We start from the raw sequence: 21,434 nt of genomic DNA on the forward strand, positions 1-21,434 counted from the left end.
ATCTGCCACAGGAGAGAGCAGTGACAGGTGCTGTCCAGCTCTCCAGCTCTGGCACCCAGGCAGACGGATGCCACGAGGCAGGTGGACGAACTGGCCTTGAGCTCAGAAGGACGGTCTGAGTGTGACGAAGACGGCGTTGAGCATATGGCTCGGTGGCTGAGCCCCTGTCTGGCACATCTAAGGCTCTGGGTCTGATGCCCGCAACACAGGAAGAGAGGAAGAGAGAGAGAAAGGCACAATCAAGACGGCAGATGAGCAGTGAGTAAAGAAGGCAACTTACATTCTGAGACGCGAAGAGAAGACGACCAAGCACCCCTCGGGCCGTCCAGTTCTGTGGTCAGCACAGACACCCCAGCACTCCCAAGAGCACTCAAACACCCTTAGCGGCTTCTGTCTCCTGACCGCTTGGTGCTCTGGTTAGAAAGTACACTCAGGGTCTGCTTTTCCTGCTCGTGACTGCCCTTCAGAAGAGCTGCTTTCCAAACTGAGTCTGATAAACTGGGCAGAGGGCAATCAAACTAGACGGGAATAGGAGGAACAATACCCAGTGATCTGAAAATCAAATCCACGGGGAAGTGAACGCACACTGTGTCGGGACTGACTTTCCAAGTTATTTGGTACCACAGTAACAATGTCATTTCAAAAGACAAAGGAAAAACAAGTCACAAGTGAGATACTGTAAAAGCTTTATTGAATAAATACATGCACTCTCATGTGAAGTTGGTTAAGCAAAAAGGACTTCCTGTGGTTTGGCAGGCCCTCCCCACCCTCCAGCAGGGCAGACCATCCGGCTGGCGCAGAGTTCTGCAGCAACCACAGAATGAACACACAGCTGCCCAGTCTAGGAGCACTGGCCTTCAGGTCTGGGAGGACTGACCTCTCCTCAGAGTGCAGACATAAACTGTGTGAACCATCTCCAAGGCGCTCCTGTTTCAGGCTGGCACTTGTCAACAACACCTTCCCACTTTAAGGCAGGGCATGGGCAACCCACGGGCACAAGCCAACGGAACTGCACTTCAAACTTCATCTGAGTTAATTCTCCTCCATTTGTTTGGCTTTCCGTAGTCAGATCAATTGTTAGAGACCCAAAGCTAACATTCTGAGGACAACCCAGGTGCCTCCCCGGTCAGACCCCGAGTGTGGAGCCCGCCTTCCCCACGTGCTGCGACAGAGCTGTCAGGGAGACACACACTGCCTGAGGTCTTCCCTTGCCCTTCTCCTGCGCTGGGCACGGAACCCACATGCTAGGTGAGCTCTGCACTATAGCCCAGCCCCTTCCTTCCTTTTAAAGAGAACTGAGGGACTTCCCAGAGGTCTCAGGACCTGCTGGTGGGGACCTCATACCCAAACCCTGGGTAACAGCTCTCCCCACTCACGGCAGCAGAGGGCAGCGTGTCCTGCTGCCCACCTGGCCTCCTGCAGGCTCTCTGCCCTTCACTGCATTCATTTTGCCTAGCTGCTTAAATAAAGCATTTTATTCTATTAAGTGAAGCAATTAAAAGTGCAAAGCCCAGATGTGTAGGACGTTGGTGAAAATTCTGATGCATCTTCCCCTTCACACAGTGGAACAGAAGCCTTCAGTAGACCTAATTTTTCAACAATTGAAAAAAAATCTTCAAAAAAAAAACCACCTAAATACCAAGAAACAACTAGATATTAATAAGATTTTACTGCTCTCTGGCTACTAAAATACAATTAAATGTTCTGTGTACATATAGGTCACGTGTGTGTGACACATTAACTTCTTCCCAGGACAGTCCTGGTAAGAACTGGAGTGACTGACAGGCTTCAGGGGAAAGTGCCAGCAGACAGGAGGCAGCGAGACTGTACTGGTCCTACGGTGAAAGGCAACGTGAGCCGAAGCTACAGACTCCACTACAAATTCACCGTGGAGAAGAATGTGAGCCACAAACGGAAAGAAACTCATGTGGTGGACAGGAGGAGCAGCAACAGTCGGCGTCAGCCACAGGCACTTTGGGACGTCTGGTGGAGTGAGCTCCCGGCAGGTGGCCAGCCCAGGAAGCACACTGCACGCTCTCTTCCACTGGCATGAGGAGCTCTGCGTGTTCCCACAGCCCGGGCAGCCCTCTCCCCTCTCGTCCTGCCGCCTGGGACAGATGAGCAGCCGTTCTGCACAGTGCACCCTTGGCAGGCCTGCATGACTCACACCACCACAGCCTCGCCTGGGACCAGGCTTGGGAACACGAAAGTCTACCAACGTGCTCTGCTAATCTAAACAGAAAGAAAGCCCCAATAAGGACTGCATGACAACACCCCATTACTCAGGTCAGCAATGGCATAAAGGGAGGAGCCCCAGGTAGCGCTGGGCCTCACGGCCTCAGTGCTGGCAGTGGGAGAGCTCCCTGGGAACTGTGGGGCCCTGTGTTCTGGCAGAGTGGCAAAGTTGGGCTCTGCTTCAAGTGAACAGGCCAGTCATCAGGCTTTAGCAACAGCTCCCCACCTGAACCAATGTCCCTCACAACCTGATGGCGGCATTCGCTCCTGCCGTCGTAGGCTGGGAACCTGACAACCAGCCTCCATCACGATCTGGGGACCATGACACACATGGGAAGCCTCACTTTCAGGAAAGCCTCAGGTGTCCATCTTTGCACTGCTGCATGAACCAGCTGCAATAAGCAATTAAAACAGACGTTTGTGGACCGCCACAGCTCTCTCCACTTTTTCTGTCAGTCAGGCACACAGCACTTCTCCTTACAAGCCCTTCTCTTGACTTCTCAATAGTACATCTTTGTATTTATGAAAACATTAATATTCTGAATACTTTCTTTTATCATTTATAATGGATAATCATCATTTATAATAAAGATACTTGATAATCTTTCTAAATTTTCTTTTTAAAAAGAAACACCACAAAATAGGTCACTGTGAACTTTCTGCTGCAAAGATGAAAATGATTATTTGTCACAAGAATTTAACAAGTTTTAGAAGAAAATATGTATTTCCTTGATCCACTTTCTTCTGAATCCAAGCCAACATGTAAAGATTATAAAAAATAGAGTCTATTTACACGGCATAGGGCACCTCAGAGGTGGACGAACAAGGCGTGGCACAGAGGGTCAGCGCTCCCTGGGCAGCAACGCCAGCCCTGCTGCTCGTGGCAGGCCAGGCGAAGCACAGAAGGAAACGAGCACATTTAACGACCATATTGGCCACATTTGCCTAAAATGTCAACAGTTTTATAAAATCATCAAGGTAGGCATAACTAAGTACATGAAATTATAAAAATAGCATTGGTACGTCTGCAGGAAGGTGCGATTGGACAGAGGCAGCAGGTCCCAGGTCGCCCTCATGTCCGTGTGGCTACGTAACCAGCTGTGGTCTCACGCCATCCTCGGTGAGGTCGTACCTGGGGAGCACAGAGGGCAGGGCAGACAGGTCAGGCCCTAGCCAGCACCCAGGACTGCGCCCACTCCACCAGCTCCACCCGGCTGTGGGGGAAGGCCACTCACCACTGGGTCCAGCCCTTGGTGAGCTCTTCAGATGCCAAAGCAACTAGCACCTGTGGGCGAGAAGTGTCTGTGAGCACGGCAGAGAAAGTCCTGCACCAAGGGCTCCTTCCCGCAGCCAGAAGAGCTGACCGATGGGGCCTGGCCAGTGTGCCATCAACGGCATCGTCCCTGATGTGGGCTCCCTGTGCTGCACCACGAGTGGTGTCTGCAGACCAGAGCTCCCTTCCCTAACTTAACCTTCACGTGTCCCGGTGGAGAATACGGAACCACATGCAGAAACTAATGTGACCAGGGAGAAAGATGGCAAGGAATTCCGAGATGAAGCCACCACTGGTTGGAAGAGGGACTGTGCAATCAGTTGAGAAGGTGGAGCTATACAGAACATTTCATTTGTGATTTTTTTTTTCATTTTTATTTTGTTTTGTGGTCCTGGAGATTGAACCCAGGGCCTCACACATGCTAGGCAAGTGCTCTGCCTCTGAGCTAACCTCCAGCCGTGTTTTCTTTTAGTGTGGTACTGAAAAAAAATTTAAAAACTTGAGAACCAACTTTTCTTTAACTGAAGGTTCCTGGTATGACTAAAAGCCCATAAATTGAAAGTGTAAAGACAACGAGAACAACTTAAAATGCCTTGGAGTGCACTCTATCCTGTGCAGCCCTTCATAGCTGGGTGTAGTCTCAGACCTGCACGGGGTGGGGCCTGAGGAGCACCAGGCACAGCAACATGCCAGGCTCTCGACACTTACCTTTTTTTTTTTTTTTAAGTTATTATTATTTTTTTTTATTGTTGGTTGTTCAAAATATTACATAGCTCTTGATATATCATATTTCACACTTTGATTCAAGTGGGTTAGGAACTCCCATTTTTACCCCATATACAGATTGCAGAATCACATCAGTTACACATCCATTGATTTACACACTTACTTTGCCAAGAAGTCCCTTATCTTTGGACAGGAAGCCGCCACTGTTTTTCACTGCCACGTCCAGGGTTCTCCTCTGCACCTCAGGGAGTGACACGCTGAAGTCAAAGCTGAGGGGACACAGGGCCTTACCAACTTTCTCCACACTTCTGTGTATTTCAGTTAAAATGGCATTTCTGTTTATAAGATCGTTCCAAACATTATGCTTCTTTTGTCTTGTAAAATGGGGTTTTCCTATTGGTGCATACCTGACAGCTTCCAACAGTTTAGACCCAGTTCCTGGTATGGAGACAGTGAGCCAGCTGCACCTTTCTTGTGAGCCCACAGATACTGGTACCACCCAGCTTCACTGCAGACCCTGAGGCAGGGCCCAACCTAATCATCCTACATGGGTCCTGAGATGCTCTCAGGAAGTCACCTAGCAAGACCCCACACAAGCAGATGACAGCCTGTCAGGTCAGATCACTGGAGGTTTGCAAACATGTGATAATAGTATTCAATAATTTTTAAGAAATTGTTTTGGAAAATACAGTTGTTTTCACAAAAATGTTGTTTTTTGAGATGTTATGAGCTTATTACGTTATTAAAAAACAATTGCAAAATGTGTGTGGCTTCAAGTCTTCAGTAAGTACCCACAGCCATTGCCCACCATAATGAATTTTCTTCAGGGCCTTCAGAAGACCTTTGTTCAGCCACTAGTCTCCCTACTGGGTGCCTGTGACCTGCGCCTACTGTGCTCAGCACTGAGGTTTCTGCAGGAAGCTCAGAATGCTGTGTGCTTATCATAATGGGCGCACCCAGGAGGGGTGGGGGTAGAGGCCACACCTCTGCCTTGTGGCCCCTGGTAGCTACAGTCTTGGGCACCTGGCTGTGCAACCCTTCTCTCATTCCCGCACCTCTGCTGCTCTCTTCCCTCCTGAGCCAAGGCTCTATCGTACCTCTGATCGAACACTGGGTTTAATGTCTTCTTCGACACGTGGGTTTTTCTCCTCCCTGACCTCCTCTTGTCTGGCAGTAAATACAGGCGGACATATGGATCAGAGCCATCTTCTGAGAAGGCAATCAGATTTCTTTTAACACAAACCAAAAAAGACAGGACATCAGAATCGAGGGAAAGAAGAACACCATCACATCCACATTTACTTTTCCCAGTTGTGGGCTCAGTTCGCCTGAACAACTGGAAGTAACAAGGAGACACCAAGCTGAGCTCCAGAGGTCTGCCCTGCCCACCTTTGCCTGCTGGCCTCTTGCCCTAGCTTCCGTCAGTGGCTTTGCCGGAGGCGACCTTGCCTCTGTGTCCTAGGTCCAGGGTCGGGGGACATTCTGCGTCCCTGCTGTGCTTCTACATATCTTGACATAATACTCCCACTGCTTTACCCACGTGAGGAAACAGGAGTTAGCCTCACGGTCAAGCCACCAAGCTCCAGAAGGCCACTGGACCCTTGTCGGCACAACCCTTAGGGGACCCCTCCCAGTGGCCCCTCTGGCATTCCTGGTTGGGGACTTGGCTCCACTGCAGACCTTCCCAGGAAGCCCTGATAGGCAGGGTGTCTGCAGACCCGCTCCACAGCCTTTGCTGTTCTGCCTCCCCTGTTCTCTCAGTAGCAAGGACATACAAGGGGCTCTGTGATTACTGAGCCAAACTCCATGCTCCTCACCTAATCTTATTTCTAAATGTTACCAATTCTATCTTTCTATTTGTCTAAACTATTACCAACACAGACAAAATCACATAAAAGGAAAATAATTAGTAATCCCATGCCATCATCCTTATTAAATTAAGTGACACTGTCAACCCCCTTGCACTCCCTCACTTGGTGCATGGGGTCAGGGACAGGTCACATGACCCTCTCCTGCTGCGGGGAAGGAACCAAGCAGTGTTGGGCCCATGGCCGCTCTCTGAAAGAGCTGCACCACACCTGTCGTGAATCACACCTTCACTGGTTCTTTTGAATTAATACTACTCCTGGAAATTAGTGCAAAAAGTTGTTCAATAAAAACGCTCACTATGGTATGTAATGCAGACATGTCCAGCATCGAGGATCGTCACAAAGTACAGCAGAGCAAGTTCAGAGTTACGGTAACATCGTGAGCATGACCAGAGTGCAACAGAGATGCTTATGAAACAATGTTGAGAACAGAAAAGGGTTGCCTAGTAGGACTGCAGTAACAGTGAACGGCACCGCTGCGGTCTCACTACTGGGAGGCCGAGGCAGGAGGACTCAAGTTCAGGCCAGCCTTAGTAACTTAGCGAGACCCTGCCTCAAAATAAAAATAAACAGGGGGCTGGAGTAGTGGCTCAGTGATAGAGCACTTGCCTGGTGTGTATGAGGGCCTGAGTTTGATCCTCAGCACCACATATAAATAAATAAATAAGATAAAAGATCCATCGACAACTAAAGTATATTTTAAAAATAAATAAACAAGCAAACAAATAAACAAATAAATAGCCTGGGCGTGCAGCTCAGTGATAGAACATCCCAAGTTCAAATCCCAGTACCAAAAACAAAAGCAAAGCCCACGAAGGTGGCATGCCTGTGTGTGAGCCAGTGTGTGTGTGCGGCTGCTGGCATGTTCTGCTGAGGGCAGAAATTTGGGTACTTTTCTCAGAACGGTCCATGTTGCTGTATTTTGTTTTGTTTACTCATTCAAACAGCTCATTCTAGGTTGCAAGATTTTGCTGTCAGACTTGGGGTGAACGCTTATTTCTTCCAACACCTCTGTGTTCCCATTTCTCCGTATTCCAGCAACCTAAAAAACTTGTCTTCCAGTTTGCTCAGACTTCTTTTGAGGGAGGGAATGATAAGTCAACAAGTAAGAGACATTCTTTTCTCAGCTCTCCCCACACCCCAACCATATTCACAAAAGCGAGCATGCTGTGTGTGGCACAGGCTGCTCCCATCTGGGTGACATGCACCTTGCTGCAAGCCCTCAAGCTCCACACGGCGTGGAAGGGCAGAACGGCTGCCAGGGCCACCCCAGCAGGCTTGCCTGGCTGGCTCTCTGCGGGCAGGTGGGCCTGCCTGCTGCCTCACCTGCAGGAGTGCACCACCACGATGAGCTTGTTCCTCTGGGAGCTGTGCCGGATGGTCAGCTGGACCTGCCCCAGCGGAGACTGCCCCAGGGTCGTCCCACTGTGGGAAGCAGAGCAGAAAGTCACTAGGAGAGCTGTCACTCAGGGGCCACCCGCACACGCACAGCCAGCAAGCGCTACTTTACCAGAAGGTTCTTTACACTTATTCAAAGCTAACAGTTTTCAGGTGAGAGCCCAAAGTAACAAGGAGACAGACGCATCTCCCTGTTGAGACACGGGTTGTGTCTTGGCTGGGACACAGGCCCTGCCTTCCTTCCCCCTCAAGGCCCCTGCTCCAGGTGGGAAGAGCCTCCTATCACAGCCACTGCTCCCGCTCAGGGTCCCAGGGGTGGTCAGCTACTCCCCACTATCATCTAAGAAAAGGTGGCTCCTTGCTTAAAACTCGGTTTCCTTCAGAAAGAGAGCAGGAAGAGTGATTTCTTTTCCCCAAAATAATGGACATGAGACAGTGCCCAGGAGAAAGTGAGCGTGGGCCAAACACAGCCTCACAGATGCAGACTGGCGGACACTGGTGCCTGGTGAGCTCGCGAACCACCGGGGAACAAGCACCTTCCACCTCTGCCTCCCTTCTCTTTTCCCACTACTCAACACCCCTCTCACAATAACAGGAGAAACGATTTCAAAGGTCAGTCCTACTTCTTCCACTTAGGGGAAAGGTTAATGTCTGAAGCTTTGATGACTGGTCTGTTTTTCTCCTTTCTGAAGACACCATCAGCAACATCTATGAATCACGGGGGTTAATACAGTATCCAAAGATAGACACACAGGGACTGGACAGCAGGCACGGGATGCTGACCACACACAGAAGAGCAGTACCTTTGTTTGTGTGTGTGTGTGTATGTGTATGTGTGTGTGTATTAGAGAGAGAGAGAGAGAGAGAGAGAGAGAGAGAGAGAGAGAAAGCGAGAGCACTTTTTGAAATTTTTAAATTTTGAGACAGAATCTAAGTTGCTGAGCCTGGCCTCAAACTTGTGATCCTCCTGCCTCAGCCTTCCTAGTCACTGGGATAATAGGTAAGTACCACGGGGCCTGGTGACCTATTCAGTTATTTTTGTACTGGGGATTGAACCCAGCTGTGCTGTACCACTGATCTATATTCAGCCCTTTTGTAAATTTTGAGACAGGAGCTAAAGTTGCTGAGGCTGGCCTTGAACTTGTGAGCCCAAATCCCTGGGACTGCAGGCATGTAGCACAACACTCAGCTAGACAACCTGTTCTTTTACAATAAAGATAAGCCTTCTGAGCTGGGCACAGTGGCACATGCCTGCAATCCCAGCGGCTCAGGAGGCTGTGGCAGGAGGATTCTGAGTTCAAAGCCAGCCTCAGCAAAAGTAAGATGCTAAGAAAATAAAATACAAAATAGGGCTGGGGATGTGGCTCAGTGGTTGAGTGCCCGAGTTCAACCTCTAGTGCCAAAAAAATAAAAAAATAAAATAAAAAAGCCTTTTGCCAAACCTTCCCACTCACCACTCACTAAGTCTCTAGGGTATCTTTTGAGTCTGTCTTCCTGGGATGGGGGGTGGTGCAATAGCTTCATGGCTCTAAGCCTCTTTCCTTTCCCATTTAGAGAACCTCTTACTCGACCACCTCCTAATCCTTAAATGGTCCTAGAAAAAAATGACAGGTTCTCTTTTTTCAAAATATCTTTTTTTTTTTTTTAAGTTGTAGATGGAAACAATGCCTTTATTTTATTTATTTATTTTTATGTGCCGAGGACTGAACTCAGTGCCTCACATGTGCTAGGCAAGAGCTCCCCCACTGAGCTATACCCCCAGCCCCCCCCCTTTTTTTTTGAGACAAGGTCTCACTAAATTCCTGAGGCTGGTCTCCAACTTGCCATCCTCCTGCCTTAGCCTCCCAAGTCACTGGGATTACAGATATCTGTCCACACACCCAGCTTGGCAGGCTTTATTTTGAAAGTCAGACACAGTGGGCAAAACGGCAACACCACCTGAAGTTGTTCCAGTGAATTTAAGAAGGCATCTCCCGCCCTGCTGGGTGTGGGACATGAACTCTGTCTGCCTACCCCCCGTGACATGCTGGGTGAGCGCCGAGCGTGATGAACAATCACCCGGGCATCAGGTATGTGGCACGGTGAGAGCCAGGCAGTGGACATTTACTTTTCGAGCTGTCGCAGCCTTTGCCGCAGCTCCTGGGTGGCGATAGGCAGTGATATGTCTGAGGCTATGCTGGGGGTGGGCTCCTTGACAGACATGTGGCTCGGAGAGGCCAGGAGGCTGGAGGAGCTTCTTCCCAGGTCACGCTGGGCCACAGGGCTGGCCTCAGGGGGCTGGGTCTTCTCTTCCACACCAGGTTTATCACCTCCCCCAGTGACTGGTGTGGACGGGGCCGTGCTGCTCCCGCTGGTGCCTGGAGATGCAGACACCTGAGATTTGACAGGTATTTTCCTCCCTTCTTTGGACACAGAGGGTCGTTTCACTTGAGCTGAATGTTGGTGGTCTGGAGGCCGCTCCTGCTTTTCGAGATGGAGTACCTAAAGGTGGACATAAACAAACACTGAAACCAATGACACTGGTAACCTCTTGGCACTTGGCTGGCTTCAGATGCACTCCTCCACAGATATTTCTTTAAAACCGGCTCAAAATGTTAAAAAAAAAAATCTAATCTTTGCTGTTTGGTTATTCAATTATTAAAGTAATACCATATCACAGAAAGTTTAGAAAAGCAAAGTTTAATCAAAACATCACTTGTACAAAACAAACACCAGGTCTGTGTCTTCTCCAGGCTCCCCCACTTGCACCCTTTCCTACACAACTGTCGACAGTGTCTCACACAGAGCCCACTGAACCTGCCCCGACAGGAGACGAAGGCCCTCATCTGCACGGGTAGACTGAACCAGGAAGCCCAGAGAGAGAAACACCCTCCGAACCCTGCTACCTAGCAGGAGCATCCCAGACATGGCACAGAAAGAGAAGGGCAGCCACACCGTTTCTCCTGGGACCTGGGGCTGGCACGTCCCACTGAGCAGTCTCCTCCACTTTGGGGTTATTGAGATGGCTGGAGGATTTTTTCTGCTCTCATGAAATAAAGCTACAGCAAAGGTCTTTATTCTTATGGCCTCCCTGAAATTTTTCCCCGTTTTTTGCAGTTGAACTCAGGGCCTCACGTGTGTTAGGCAACCTCTATCACTGAGCTATATCCCCACCCCTCCCACATTTTGCATTATTATCAAAGGTCAGATTTCAGGTTCAAAGAGTCCTGGAATTCATGGCATGGGGATACTGCAGTTCTTCCTGAAAAGGCTATACCAATGGCCAGTGTCTTGGCCAGGTGCAAGGAAACCATTTCTTCTGGACCCTCTACAGACGAAGTCTGTTTTAAAAGCTGGCTCTTGGGGCAGGGGAATAGCTCAGTGGTAGAGTGTGAGAACCTGTGTTCAATCCCCAGTGCCAAAAACAAAAAAAAAAAAAAAAAAGAAAAATTGACTTTTCAATTTGTATATTCTTATTACTAAGTTTTGGCATTTCCCCATATATTTACTGGTTTTATTTTCAAATCTGCCCTCTTGCTGGGTTTAAATTCTCTCTCCTGAATAATTCTGAAAATTCGGCCTCAGGAGAGAATTCTGTCAATGCAGAAGCAGCACCTTCTGGACCACAGGGTAAAAACGGCTGGTAGACTCGGCAGAGCACTGTGTGATCCAGGCCGGCCTCACCATCTGCAGGTGCTGCAGCTGTCCTGGGAGTGAGCCCAGTGGGCTCCTAGGACCAAACGAGGGGTCCACTCTCCTCAAGCAGCACCTCTGTGGGACCCTGGCACCGCCTGCCCTGCACCCATGGCAGCATTTGCCAGGCCGACCAGGACGGGCGTGGCGCTGCCAGCAGATGGCCTCCTCCCACACAGCACCTATCACCAAAGGCTGCACGTACTCGGAGGGCGATCTTCATCTTTAAAGTGCTGTTTGGGCCTGAGTTGCTGAGCTGGAACCGCTGGTTAATGGTCATGTCGTCGCTCGTGAGCAGCTGACTGAGCGGGATCCTCAGACTGCCCAGAGAACACTGGTGCTGCTCATCTTTGACCTGCGGGTTACAGGGCACAACACTGAACTGGAGGGGAAGGCACAGAGACTACAGAGAGCCCACAAGTTCAGAAAACACATTTTAAAAAGCCCAGACATGTTTGAGCCATATTCTTTCAAGTGATGTCTCCATTTAGAGGCATGGGCTGCAGGAATCTGAAGGGTGCAGGCAAGGTCCTCAGCCCCTGTGAGAAGGCCGATGCTCACACGCAATGAGGTGTGAGGTCTTCACTGGTGACACTTGGTTGTGCAGTAAATGCACCTCTAGGTTCCTTTCAAGTCTTCTCTATTCAAAGTCTACATGGTTGGTTTGAAAACTGACAATATCTGCTTTAAAAGCCTGGTCATCCGCCGGCCATGGTGGTGCAGCCTACGATCTCAGCCCCTCAGGAGGGTAAGACAGGAGGATCGCAAGTTCAAGGTCAGCCTGGGCAATTTAGTGAGACCTTGTCTTAAAATAAAAAGGACTGAGGGTTGGGGCTGGGGTTGTGGCTCAGTGGTAGAGTCCTTGTTTAGCATGTGCGAGGCATTGGGTTCGATTCTCAGCACCACATATGAATATATGAATAAAATAAAGATCCATCAACATCAAAAAAAAAAAAAAAAAAAAAAGGACTGAGGGTGTAGCTCAGTGTTAGACTGTTCCTGGGTTCAAACTACAAATCTCCAAGCACAAAACCCTGCTGAACAAATAGTACAATCATCTATTAAAAAATAACCTATGACCTTTCTCTGATGCTGTAAATGAAAATTAACTTGACACAGACCTAAATGTGAAGTTAGAAATACAACCTCCAGGAGAAGGCAGAGGAGAAACACTTAGAAACAAGGGTATGACAATTTTTATTTCTTTTATAGGACACGAAGAGCATGAACTAAAAAGAAAAAGGTGAAAACAAATGAACTTCAGCAAATTTTGAAGGTTCTGATTCTGCAGAGTCTTTGTTATCAAATGTAAAATCAAGCAAACAGATTGAGAGAAAATATCCACACAACATGTATCCATCAAGCACCTGTTTCCAGAATTCAGCATTAAGAAGACAAGTAACAACAATAAAAGGGCAAAGGAAGTGAGCAGACGTGATGTTACGGTAGAGACACAGAGCACAGGAACACAGCATGAGGCTCATGCTGCAACGGCCACCCCACACCATTGCAAAGCAGCAGGCCCTTGCCCTGGTCCCTGGGCTCCAAGACCCGTGGGCACCCGAAACCTTATGCACCACATGTTTTCCTATGCACACACACCTGTGATAAAGTTTAACTGACATATTAGGCACAACAAGAGATGAACAACAATAAATAATAAAGTAGAACAATCTTTAACAATATATATAATAAATTATAAGTTATGTGAATGGGTCTCTCACACTTTCAAGATAACTTAACGTGATATATGCATGCTCCCTACTTTATTTTTGGTACTAGGTAGTGAACCTGGGGTGCTCTACCACTAGAGCTATACCCCTACCCCTTTTTTAAAATTAAAAAAAAAAAATTTAAAGAATCTCATTAAATCTAAGTTGCCCAGCTGGCCTTGAACTTGTGATCCTCCTGCCTCAGCCTCCCAGGATGCTAGGATTTCAGATGTGGCCACGGCACAGGACTCTCCCTTCCTGTGATTATGTGGCCTGTGGTTTGGACCAAGGCTGACCACGACTGACTGAAATCACAGAAGTGACCATGATGAGGGGCCTGCTTTACCTCTACCCACTAACCATGGAGCCTTGGCAGCATGTGAGGAAGAGCACCTGCTGCACACTGCCAGTGGGGACATGAAAGGCACCACCACTATGAAACATGACTTGGCAGCACACTAAGAAGGTAAATGTGCATCTACCCTTCTATTCCTCAGTACATACCCAACAGCAACAAAGGCATAGGTCCTCGCAAAGACTCAGAGCAGATTCATTCGTAATAGGTCTTGGCAGGAAAGGATCCAAACTTTTAACACCCTTGTACTGTCACCCTTGTACCGGACAAGCCAATAGGGATGCTTCCATCCCATGGAATATTACATATGGAATACTACACCTATCAGTAACAACACAGCAAACCCCAAAATCATTACACAAAACAACAAAACAAAAAGAATGCACTGTGTAACTCTATTCACACAGTCCTATAAAATCCAAGCAAGTTACAGTGAGGCCCCAGAAGGCAGATTTGCGTGTGTGTGCGTATGTGTGTGTGCGCGCGCGCATCTGGCCTGAGTTACAGAGCACCAGGGAGCATTTCCTGCGGATGGGTACTACAGTCCTTATCTTGACTGTGGTGATGTGTCCATGGGTCTGTATACATCTTCATCTACACCTGCATGTCATAACTCATCCAACAGCGCAATTTAAATATGTGTAACTTACTGTACGTCAATTCCATTTCAACACATCAGTTAAAAAGTTGCAAACAAAATACCTCAACTTCAAGGTCTTGGCGCTTGGGATTGTGAATGAAGAAAGTGAAGTTCTCCTCCCAAACAGGCTCACTGGTTTTGTACCGAATCTGGAAGAAATATACCAATATCAGCTCTGCAATACCTTCTGTGGAAAAGGGATCCCAATGTTGTGCTTTCTGATTTAATGTGTTCAGAAGCATAGGACGACTTTAATATAATCCTAAGACATATACTTATAGTGCATGTACCATTATATTATTAAGCATAAACAGTGTTAAGAACATAGAGGATGGTCCAGAGCTTTCTGAATATGTCAGGAAAATCAGCTGTTTCTAACCTGACCAGTCCGCTCAGTGACCGCGACCTCATCAGCTCAGTGGTACTACACAGAGGTCCACTTAGGTTTTTTTTTTTGTGTGTACCAGGGATTGAACCCAAGGGTGCTTAACCACTGAGGGACATCACCAGCCCTTTTTTTAGATTTTTATTTTGAGAGAGGGTCTCACTAGGTTGCTTACAGCCTCACTAAGTTGCTGAGGCTGGCCTCAAGCCTGCCACCCTCCTGTCTCAACCACCACAGGAGCTGGGACTGAAGGCGTACACCACCACACCTGGCAGCAACACCTTCTTTCAATTCTTGAACCTAGCTGTATTGGCTTAATTTTAAGAACTATTGGTTATGTTTAAATATTAATAGCGCTCAAAAGAAACTTGGGGAATTTATTCTATGCATACCCATGAAACATCTGTATGGTAATTTTTAATATTATCTTAAAAAAACAAGCCACATATTTTTTATTGAATTAAGTAGCTGGTTATTTACAAAGTGAATGTTCTGAGGGAAAAAGGATGTAGGAAACCAAGGGTGCCTTAGGCGCGCAGTGGCAGTGACCCCAGAGGCAGCCCGGAGGGGCAGCCCACATGAGGACGTACCTTACTCTCCTGAGCCTTGTGGCCGACGGACATTTGGACGAGAGGATTTGGGTTGCTGTTCATTTTCTTCCCTGACTATCCGAAAACAAAAAGAAATAGACAAAATAAACAGACATAGATTTTGAAACGGGCCTACTAAACATGAAATTTTTGGCTGACGTTGAGAGCCACTTCTACTCATCTCTGACGTTTCAGATAGAAGGAGTACACGGGGAAGTTAGCCACAAAACAATTGCTAAGCACACCCTGGGCCATGACTGCTCCAACCACAAAGTGAACTAAAACACACTTACATTCATGTACACTCTTTTTTTGTTGTTGTTTCTTAGATTTTTTTTTTTTTTTTTTTTTTTTTTGTGATGCCCAAGCCCAAGCAATCCTCCTGCCTCAGCTTCCTGAGCTGCTGGGACGTGGGTGCATACCACTACACCAGCTGCACCTAATTTTTACATGTTAAAAGTTTTTTTTTTAATTTTTAAAGCAAGCTTCTTTGTGAAAATTAAATTTTTAAAAATATTAATTTAATTTAGTTGTAGTTAGATCCAATACCTTTATTTTATTTGTTTTTATGTGGTGCTGAGGATTAAACCCAGGGCCTCACACGCACTAAGCGCACACTCTACCGCTGAGCCACAACCCCAGCCCTGAAATTTAAAGTTTTTTAAAAAAATCTTTAATCACTATTGTCGTGTATCAAAAAAAATAATAAAATCAATAAAAAAGAAAAAAACTTTAATGTTAACTACAGTTCTCAAAAGTTGATAACACAAATATATAAAAGTGCAATGAATGGAAACCAAAAAACATGAGAAAAGACAAATGTAAAAGAATGGTACTTCAGAACACCCCTGGTTGGAGTGAGAGAATGCCATAGAGAGGCACAGCTTCACATTTTTAACTGAGCATGCTCCGTTCAAATACACACAGCTATCAGACATCAACTCTTGCTTACCAGCTGCTAAGGAATTTTGACTAGGAGAACAAATGTCAGTTTAGAACCATTAAATTAAGCAGATATAAATATAATGGGAAAATTCAGGAAAGAAAAAAATGGCAAGCACATTAGCACAGACAATTGATAAAGGAAAACATAGTAAGACAAGAGGTATGTGTTCTGAGGTTTATTTTCAACTTAGCCCCACAGGGAGATGCTCTTAAGATCTGTTAGTGGAAATTAACTAGAAGGTCACAAAAGTGCTTTTAGTCTAGTAATTCTGAGTCAATCCTCAACACTGCAGCCATGAGAAACAGGTATCAAAATCATAATCGTTGGGGAAAATATTCCTAGCCAAGATCCACTGTGATCATCTATTTTCTGGTTCATCTTTCTGATGTGCATGCATTCTGAAAAATGAAGTAAACACTGTGAAAAATAAATGTCCAAGGCCACAGAAGACCGTGGCGGAGGACAATGACTCCGCTGCTCCGCTGTTTCTCCTTCCACCAGACCCCAGGAGCCAGCTCTACACTCCTCCTCTGTGACCAGCTCTCCCTTCCACAGCTCCCCGGCAGCTGGGCACAGAAAGGCAACTGGTTCTGGCCCCAAGGAGGGTGGGTCCTTGCCAGCCGCCCTCCAAGAGGTGGGAGCCAGGAACGAAGGTCCTGAGTGAGCCATCACTGCGTTAGGTCCTTAACACAGAAGCTGAGCTGATTTTTAACTGATACCAATTCTTCCTCACTGAAATAGGCCATCCATTCAAGTATCTTACAATTTTAAGACACACTTCCCCCTTCCCTTTCTAACATCTCTGAAAACAGAACGAGACTCGCCATTACTAGCTTTGCATGCCTGCTCTTGGGCAGTCTGCAGCAGTAAGACAGTTGTCACCGCTCTGGCCAAGTTACTGTGCTTACATCTTCCTTTCGGATATGCACGTGAGTGACAGACAGCAAAAATCTGTCTAACCTAAATCTAAAAAATTTTCTAAGTATAAAACAAACACTATCAAAACACAACTGGCATTTTATAATCTCCCTTAGTGGTACATAAAATAGCAGTGTATCTTTTTTTTTGGTACAGGGGACTGAACCCAGGAGTGCTCAACTACTGAGCCACACTGCCAGTCCTTTTAATTTTGACACAGGGTCTTGCTAAGTTGCTAAGACTGGCTTTGAGCTTGTGATCCTCCTGCCTCAGCCTCCCAAACCTCTGGGATTACAGACATGCACCCCTGCACCCTCCCAGCAGCAGTGTATCTAAAAATGGATGGTTAGGTTATGTGAAAAAAAGTTAAATCACTTACTAACTTTTAGACCATGACACGATATTCAAAATACATCAGCACAATTCAAAGTCACAAACTGAATGAAATATGAGCTGCTGAGTCAGACTGCCTCGAGTTTCAATCTCAGTTCTGTGTCCTGACCCTTGAAACCTGTATCCATGACTATCACATGGGCACAATGCCATTTTCAGAAACTTGGTGGAAGGCTTTATTAAATGGGTTAATGTGATAACAGGATAATGATAATACATCTCTTTCTACCTGAGGATCTCCCATGTGCCCTGCGTTAACTTCCTCAGCAAGCCAAAGGAGAAGATAGCACTTACACCCCAAGGACAGCAGAGTGAAGCCCACACCCCTGACTTCTAAGCCCACCTTGCTGAGCACTGCACCGATGGCCAATGGCCTTCCTCAGCAGAGCACAGGAGAGCAGTGCTGACCAAGCTCCCCAGCGTCCTGTGGGTACAGGCTTCACCGCGTGCTGACTGGCACACACAGGCTGCTCTCACCACCCATGTGTCACTCTTCAGTGTAGGACAACAGACATGAAGAAGCAGATTTTGTGTCCTGTGTCCTGCTGCAAGCTCACTCATTTTTCTGAAGGAAACAACCATTCCTGTTTCTTTGGGAATTTTCTTAAAAGAATTATTTTTAAAATTTCCCCACTCCAAATATGTAAGCCTAAAATGTTCAGAGAAATTAGAGAGAAAAAACCCAAAACAATATAAGTCATAGAAACGTGCTAACAATTTAGCTGCAAACACACGCTACCATGTCTTGGCAGTGGAGCTTAGTTTCCAATATACCTCGTTTAATGAACTCAAAGCTCTTGGAAAGATCTATCACCCAGACCCGCAGCACCAAAGCCATGAGGCTGTGGCCTCAGAGAGCCCCTACTCAACATATTGGAAGAGGCGATTTCTTAAAAGCATATTTACAATTTGCAAGGCGTGTCTTTAAATCACAATCTAACATTTGGTTGAGATTTTAAGTAGAACTTCTAGATCACCATTTTAAAAAATTCAAATCCAAATGAAACACAGATGTTTAAACTGCCCTAGAGGGAGCTGCTCCAGGCCAGGAGGAAAGACACCGTGTCATACTGGAGCTTTATAAAATTTACCTTCTGAGTTGCTGTGTTTCCACCTACCACTTCTCAGATAACAGCAGGCTCTCTTCCACAGGATGACCAACCATGGGCTGGCAGGGAGGCAGCCTGCCACGCCTCGCGAGCTCAAGTATCATCTCTTTCAATATGCCTCGATACGCTGCACCCTCGAGGGAACACTTGGTTTACCTTTAGCGCTCTCTGAACGGCAGCCTTCTTCAAGACACCAGGGTTAAAGTCTAATGGATTATTCTTTCAGGTCAGAAGAAAATGAATACACCAAGGGTTAATAAAACGTGCAATGAGGAGCTTATGGAAGGTTAATGACACGAACATCTAGGAGAGTAAACACAAACTTAAGCAAAGCCCCCAACCATAGGAGATTCTCTATGCCCAAGATTTCACCTTAGAGGCTTTCAAAATGTATTTCAAGTCCTCCACAACCCTTTACTCTCCTAACGCCTGTCCTTTGGGACTTGAAAAATTCAAGAGAGATTTTAGGAAGGGTTCTGTTTGTTATCATCTGCCTGAGTAAACTCTTAAAATCTTGAGCACTAAGTACACAATGACGGGCCACGCTGCCCAAACCTGTCGAGCCTGGGAGCCTTGGCCCTCGAGGGTAAGGACTGACGACTCCAGATTTCAGAGACTTTTCCTGATGCTCACACTGGGCAAATGTAGCTGAGACAAATGTGATTATTATTCCAACATGCATCAGTTACAGGGCAACAAGGAGAGCCGCTGTGATGTGGGGCCAGGGGTGCAGGAGGAGCTGTGTGGGATCATGGAAAGCTGCAGTCCTGGATGTGAGAGAGACCAAGTCACTGAAATGCTTTGGGCAGGTGTCCAGGCCTAAGGCTTAGAAGTCAGGCATCATTCCCCCTGGGTCTCTCACCATCAACTGAGGCAGCAGCTGCACCTGGACTTTTTTGTTTAAAGGAGAGCCAAGAAAAGCATCCTCGCCAGGGTCTGAGCAGTGGTGGCTATTAGGCTGCACTGTTGTGTTCAGGGTAGGCACTTTAGAAATACCACTTGTCTCAGATATACTCCACATGTGGAATCATGAGCCCATAAACCTGCTGAAGTGATAGCTCTGCTAATCCCAATCCTGTGGTAATCTCGGTCATTATGTCCTCTGTGCTGTCTCATCTCCAATCTGTAAAACATCATCAACAGTCTAGGGGCTAGATGAGGTGTAGGTGTCGGGCCCCTCCTGCCCTGCTTGGCTCCTAGCAAGTGCTCAATAACACGAGCTACGGTGTACGCCTGACTCCTGAATGCTGGCCACCACGGTCAGAGCTCAAGTGCAGCACGTGATGGAGAGGAAGAGCAGGGCATGTTCCAGGAGCCTCCATGAGGGCGAGGTCGTGCCAGCGTGCAGGAAAGCTGCTGCTTTCAGTTCCGGGTGGGGAGTGGGGTGAAATGGCTGAGGAGGGAAGGCAGGCAGCAGGAGCCGCCTGGAGCTTTACTAGTTCCCATGGCAGCCTGTCGGGGAAGACCCAGAGAGCAGATCTGACGTCACGCTGGACATCAGCAGGTGACAAAGTGTTCCCATTTGCATCATGGAATAGCCTGTGGTGCATATATCCTAACGGAACAGCACAGTTGACCATGTGGGAGGAACCTGACTGAGAACCCAGCAATGTCATAGGCTAAATACTAAAAAACAATGTAAAAAACCCGGCTCATCTCCTTCTTGCAGAAGCAGGCAGCTGTAGAATGGGAAAAGCAATTTGGAAAAGCTGCTGGAGACAGAATCCACACAGCACAGCTACTCGGTCATCACTAAGAAACGCCAGAAGCAAAGGACTGCTTCTGAAACAACAAGAGCACGTGCCACTGGCCTCCTGTCCTTTACAGAGGCCGTGAACAGGGGAGCGTGGACAGAGCTGGGAGGGCCACAGTATCCACCTACCGGTGTGACTCAGGCTTTTGGTTTTCTTCATCTGTAAAACAGGGCCAAATATCTGTCCTTTAGGTATTGTCCTGCAACCTTCTCTCTCTCTCTTTTTTTTAATATATATTTTTTTAGCTATAGGTGGACACAATATCTTTATTTTTTATTTTTATGTGGTGCTGAGGATGGCACCTGGTGCCTCACGCATGGTATGCGAGCGAAGCTGAGGATGCATGTGGAAAGGCTCTGGAAACAGAAATTCCGTCTCTGGAGAACACAAAGCACTGTCACTGTAAGATTCAGGGGCAAACTGACTCTGGGACCCTGCCAGCCACAGAGTTCAGTCTGACGGGCGACTCGCTAGACTAACAGGTCAGTAGTGGTTTTCTGTGCCCCTAGCAAGTGAGACCAGATCCCAACTAAGAGTACCTACCCAGAACAGCACCCAGTGAAGGTCCCACCCATGTGGCATGGTAACAGATGTAATGAGACCAAGACAAAAAGTCCATAGTTATCTAAGAAAACCTTCGAATTCCTTAAAAGGAACTGAACAGTGACCTCAAAGTGGTTTTCTTCTCCCTGAGGGAGAAGGCCTGACCGGGAGGGCACTGCCTGTCCTCACGTGACCATGCCTTGGTGACTGAGCATGGACTAGAGGGATGGACTGTAAGAAAGGATGCTCTAACACTGCTGTGTTTGGTCAGGAGGAAAAGGCAGATGGAAGAAAGTTTGGGGAAAGGGAACAAGAAGATATTTACATCTCACATGGAGATGAACTACAAAACAATTTTCACATCGTGGCTTCATTTCTTCGTCATGGGAGTTTTTATTTTTTTACGGGCCAGCAGCAATTGAGGCATCTCAGTTTAGTTCATCTCCCGTCAGATGCACTTGCCAATGTTAAAGCAGTGTTACGTTTTACAAAACCAGCACAGAGTGAATACACAGAAACTGAAATCATGCAGGAAAATGACGACAGCATGCCCCGTCATTCCACACGAGCAGACTCCACAGAAGGTCCAGGCCACACTCCGGCAGAACTCAATCAACAAAGGAAAGGACCTGGAGGACTCACAAATAGTGCTCTATAGACTGAGGTAGTATTCTCACAAAACACTAGTCCCGACGCTCGCCTCTCTTTTAAGTAGCCACACCCAAAGTTTCCCTCGAAGATACTCTTAAGAAAGTGCAGACAGGAGGAAAAAGCAAAGAACGGTGGATTGTGATCAATGAGCGCACCAGAAGCACAGGAAAACAGTGCCAAGGCAGAGCCAAAGGATCCCAGCTCATGGGGACCCCAGGGAAGGTCCCCACCCTCACTATACCCCAGGGTAGCGCGTGGCAGGGATC

The 21,434-nt window shown here is 47.2% G+C and overlaps 1 protein-coding gene and 1 long non-coding RNA gene across 5 annotated transcripts in view; one reads left to right on the forward strand and one right to left on the reverse strand.

Moving 5' to 3' along the window:
• Window positions 1-669: 669 nt before the first annotated feature.
• Esyt2 (extended synaptotagmin 2) overlaps window positions 670-21,434 on the reverse strand; it is a 77,087-nt gene continuing 56,322 nt past the window's right edge. For 2 of the 4 annotated variants that reach the window (XM_058577347.1, XM_046437257.2), the window contains 9 exons: window positions 14,855-14,929; window positions 13,942-14,028; window positions 11,378-11,527; window positions 9,608-9,981; window positions 7,429-7,527; window positions 5,332-5,463; window positions 4,398-4,503; window positions 3,471-3,520; window positions 670-3,367 (listed from right to left, as the gene is read on the reverse strand). In XM_058577347.1, the coding sequence (XP_058433330.1) occupies window positions 3,322-3,367; window positions 3,471-3,520; window positions 4,398-4,503; window positions 5,332-5,463; window positions 7,429-7,527; window positions 9,608-9,981; window positions 11,378-11,527; window positions 13,942-14,028; window positions 14,855-14,929 (1,119 nt within the window). In that variant the 3' untranslated portion in view covers window positions 670-3,321. Of the gene's footprint in view, window positions 3,368-3,470; window positions 3,521-4,397; window positions 4,504-5,331; window positions 5,464-7,428; window positions 7,528-9,607; window positions 9,982-11,377; window positions 11,528-13,941; window positions 14,029-14,854; window positions 14,930-18,376; window positions 18,440-21,434 lie in introns of all 4 variants that reach the window. The other 2 variants (XM_046438744.2, XM_058577553.1) reach the window with 2 other exon arrangements.
• Window positions 8,248-12,884, forward strand: LOC131424063 (uncharacterized). The gene is made up of 2 exons (XR_009226503.1): window positions 8,248-8,500; window positions 12,385-12,884. It is a non-coding gene; the product is annotated as an uncharacterized LOC131424063 (long non-coding RNA).

The sequence above is a fragment of the Marmota monax genome, unplaced genomic scaffold (assembly GCF_021218885.2).
Source record: "Marmota monax isolate L192 unplaced genomic scaffold, Marmota_monax_Labrador192_F-V1.1 WCK01_AAM20220418_F8-fsc00275, whole genome shotgun sequence".
NCBI classification, from domain to species: domain Eukaryota; kingdom Metazoa; phylum Chordata; class Mammalia; order Rodentia; family Sciuridae; genus Marmota; species Marmota monax.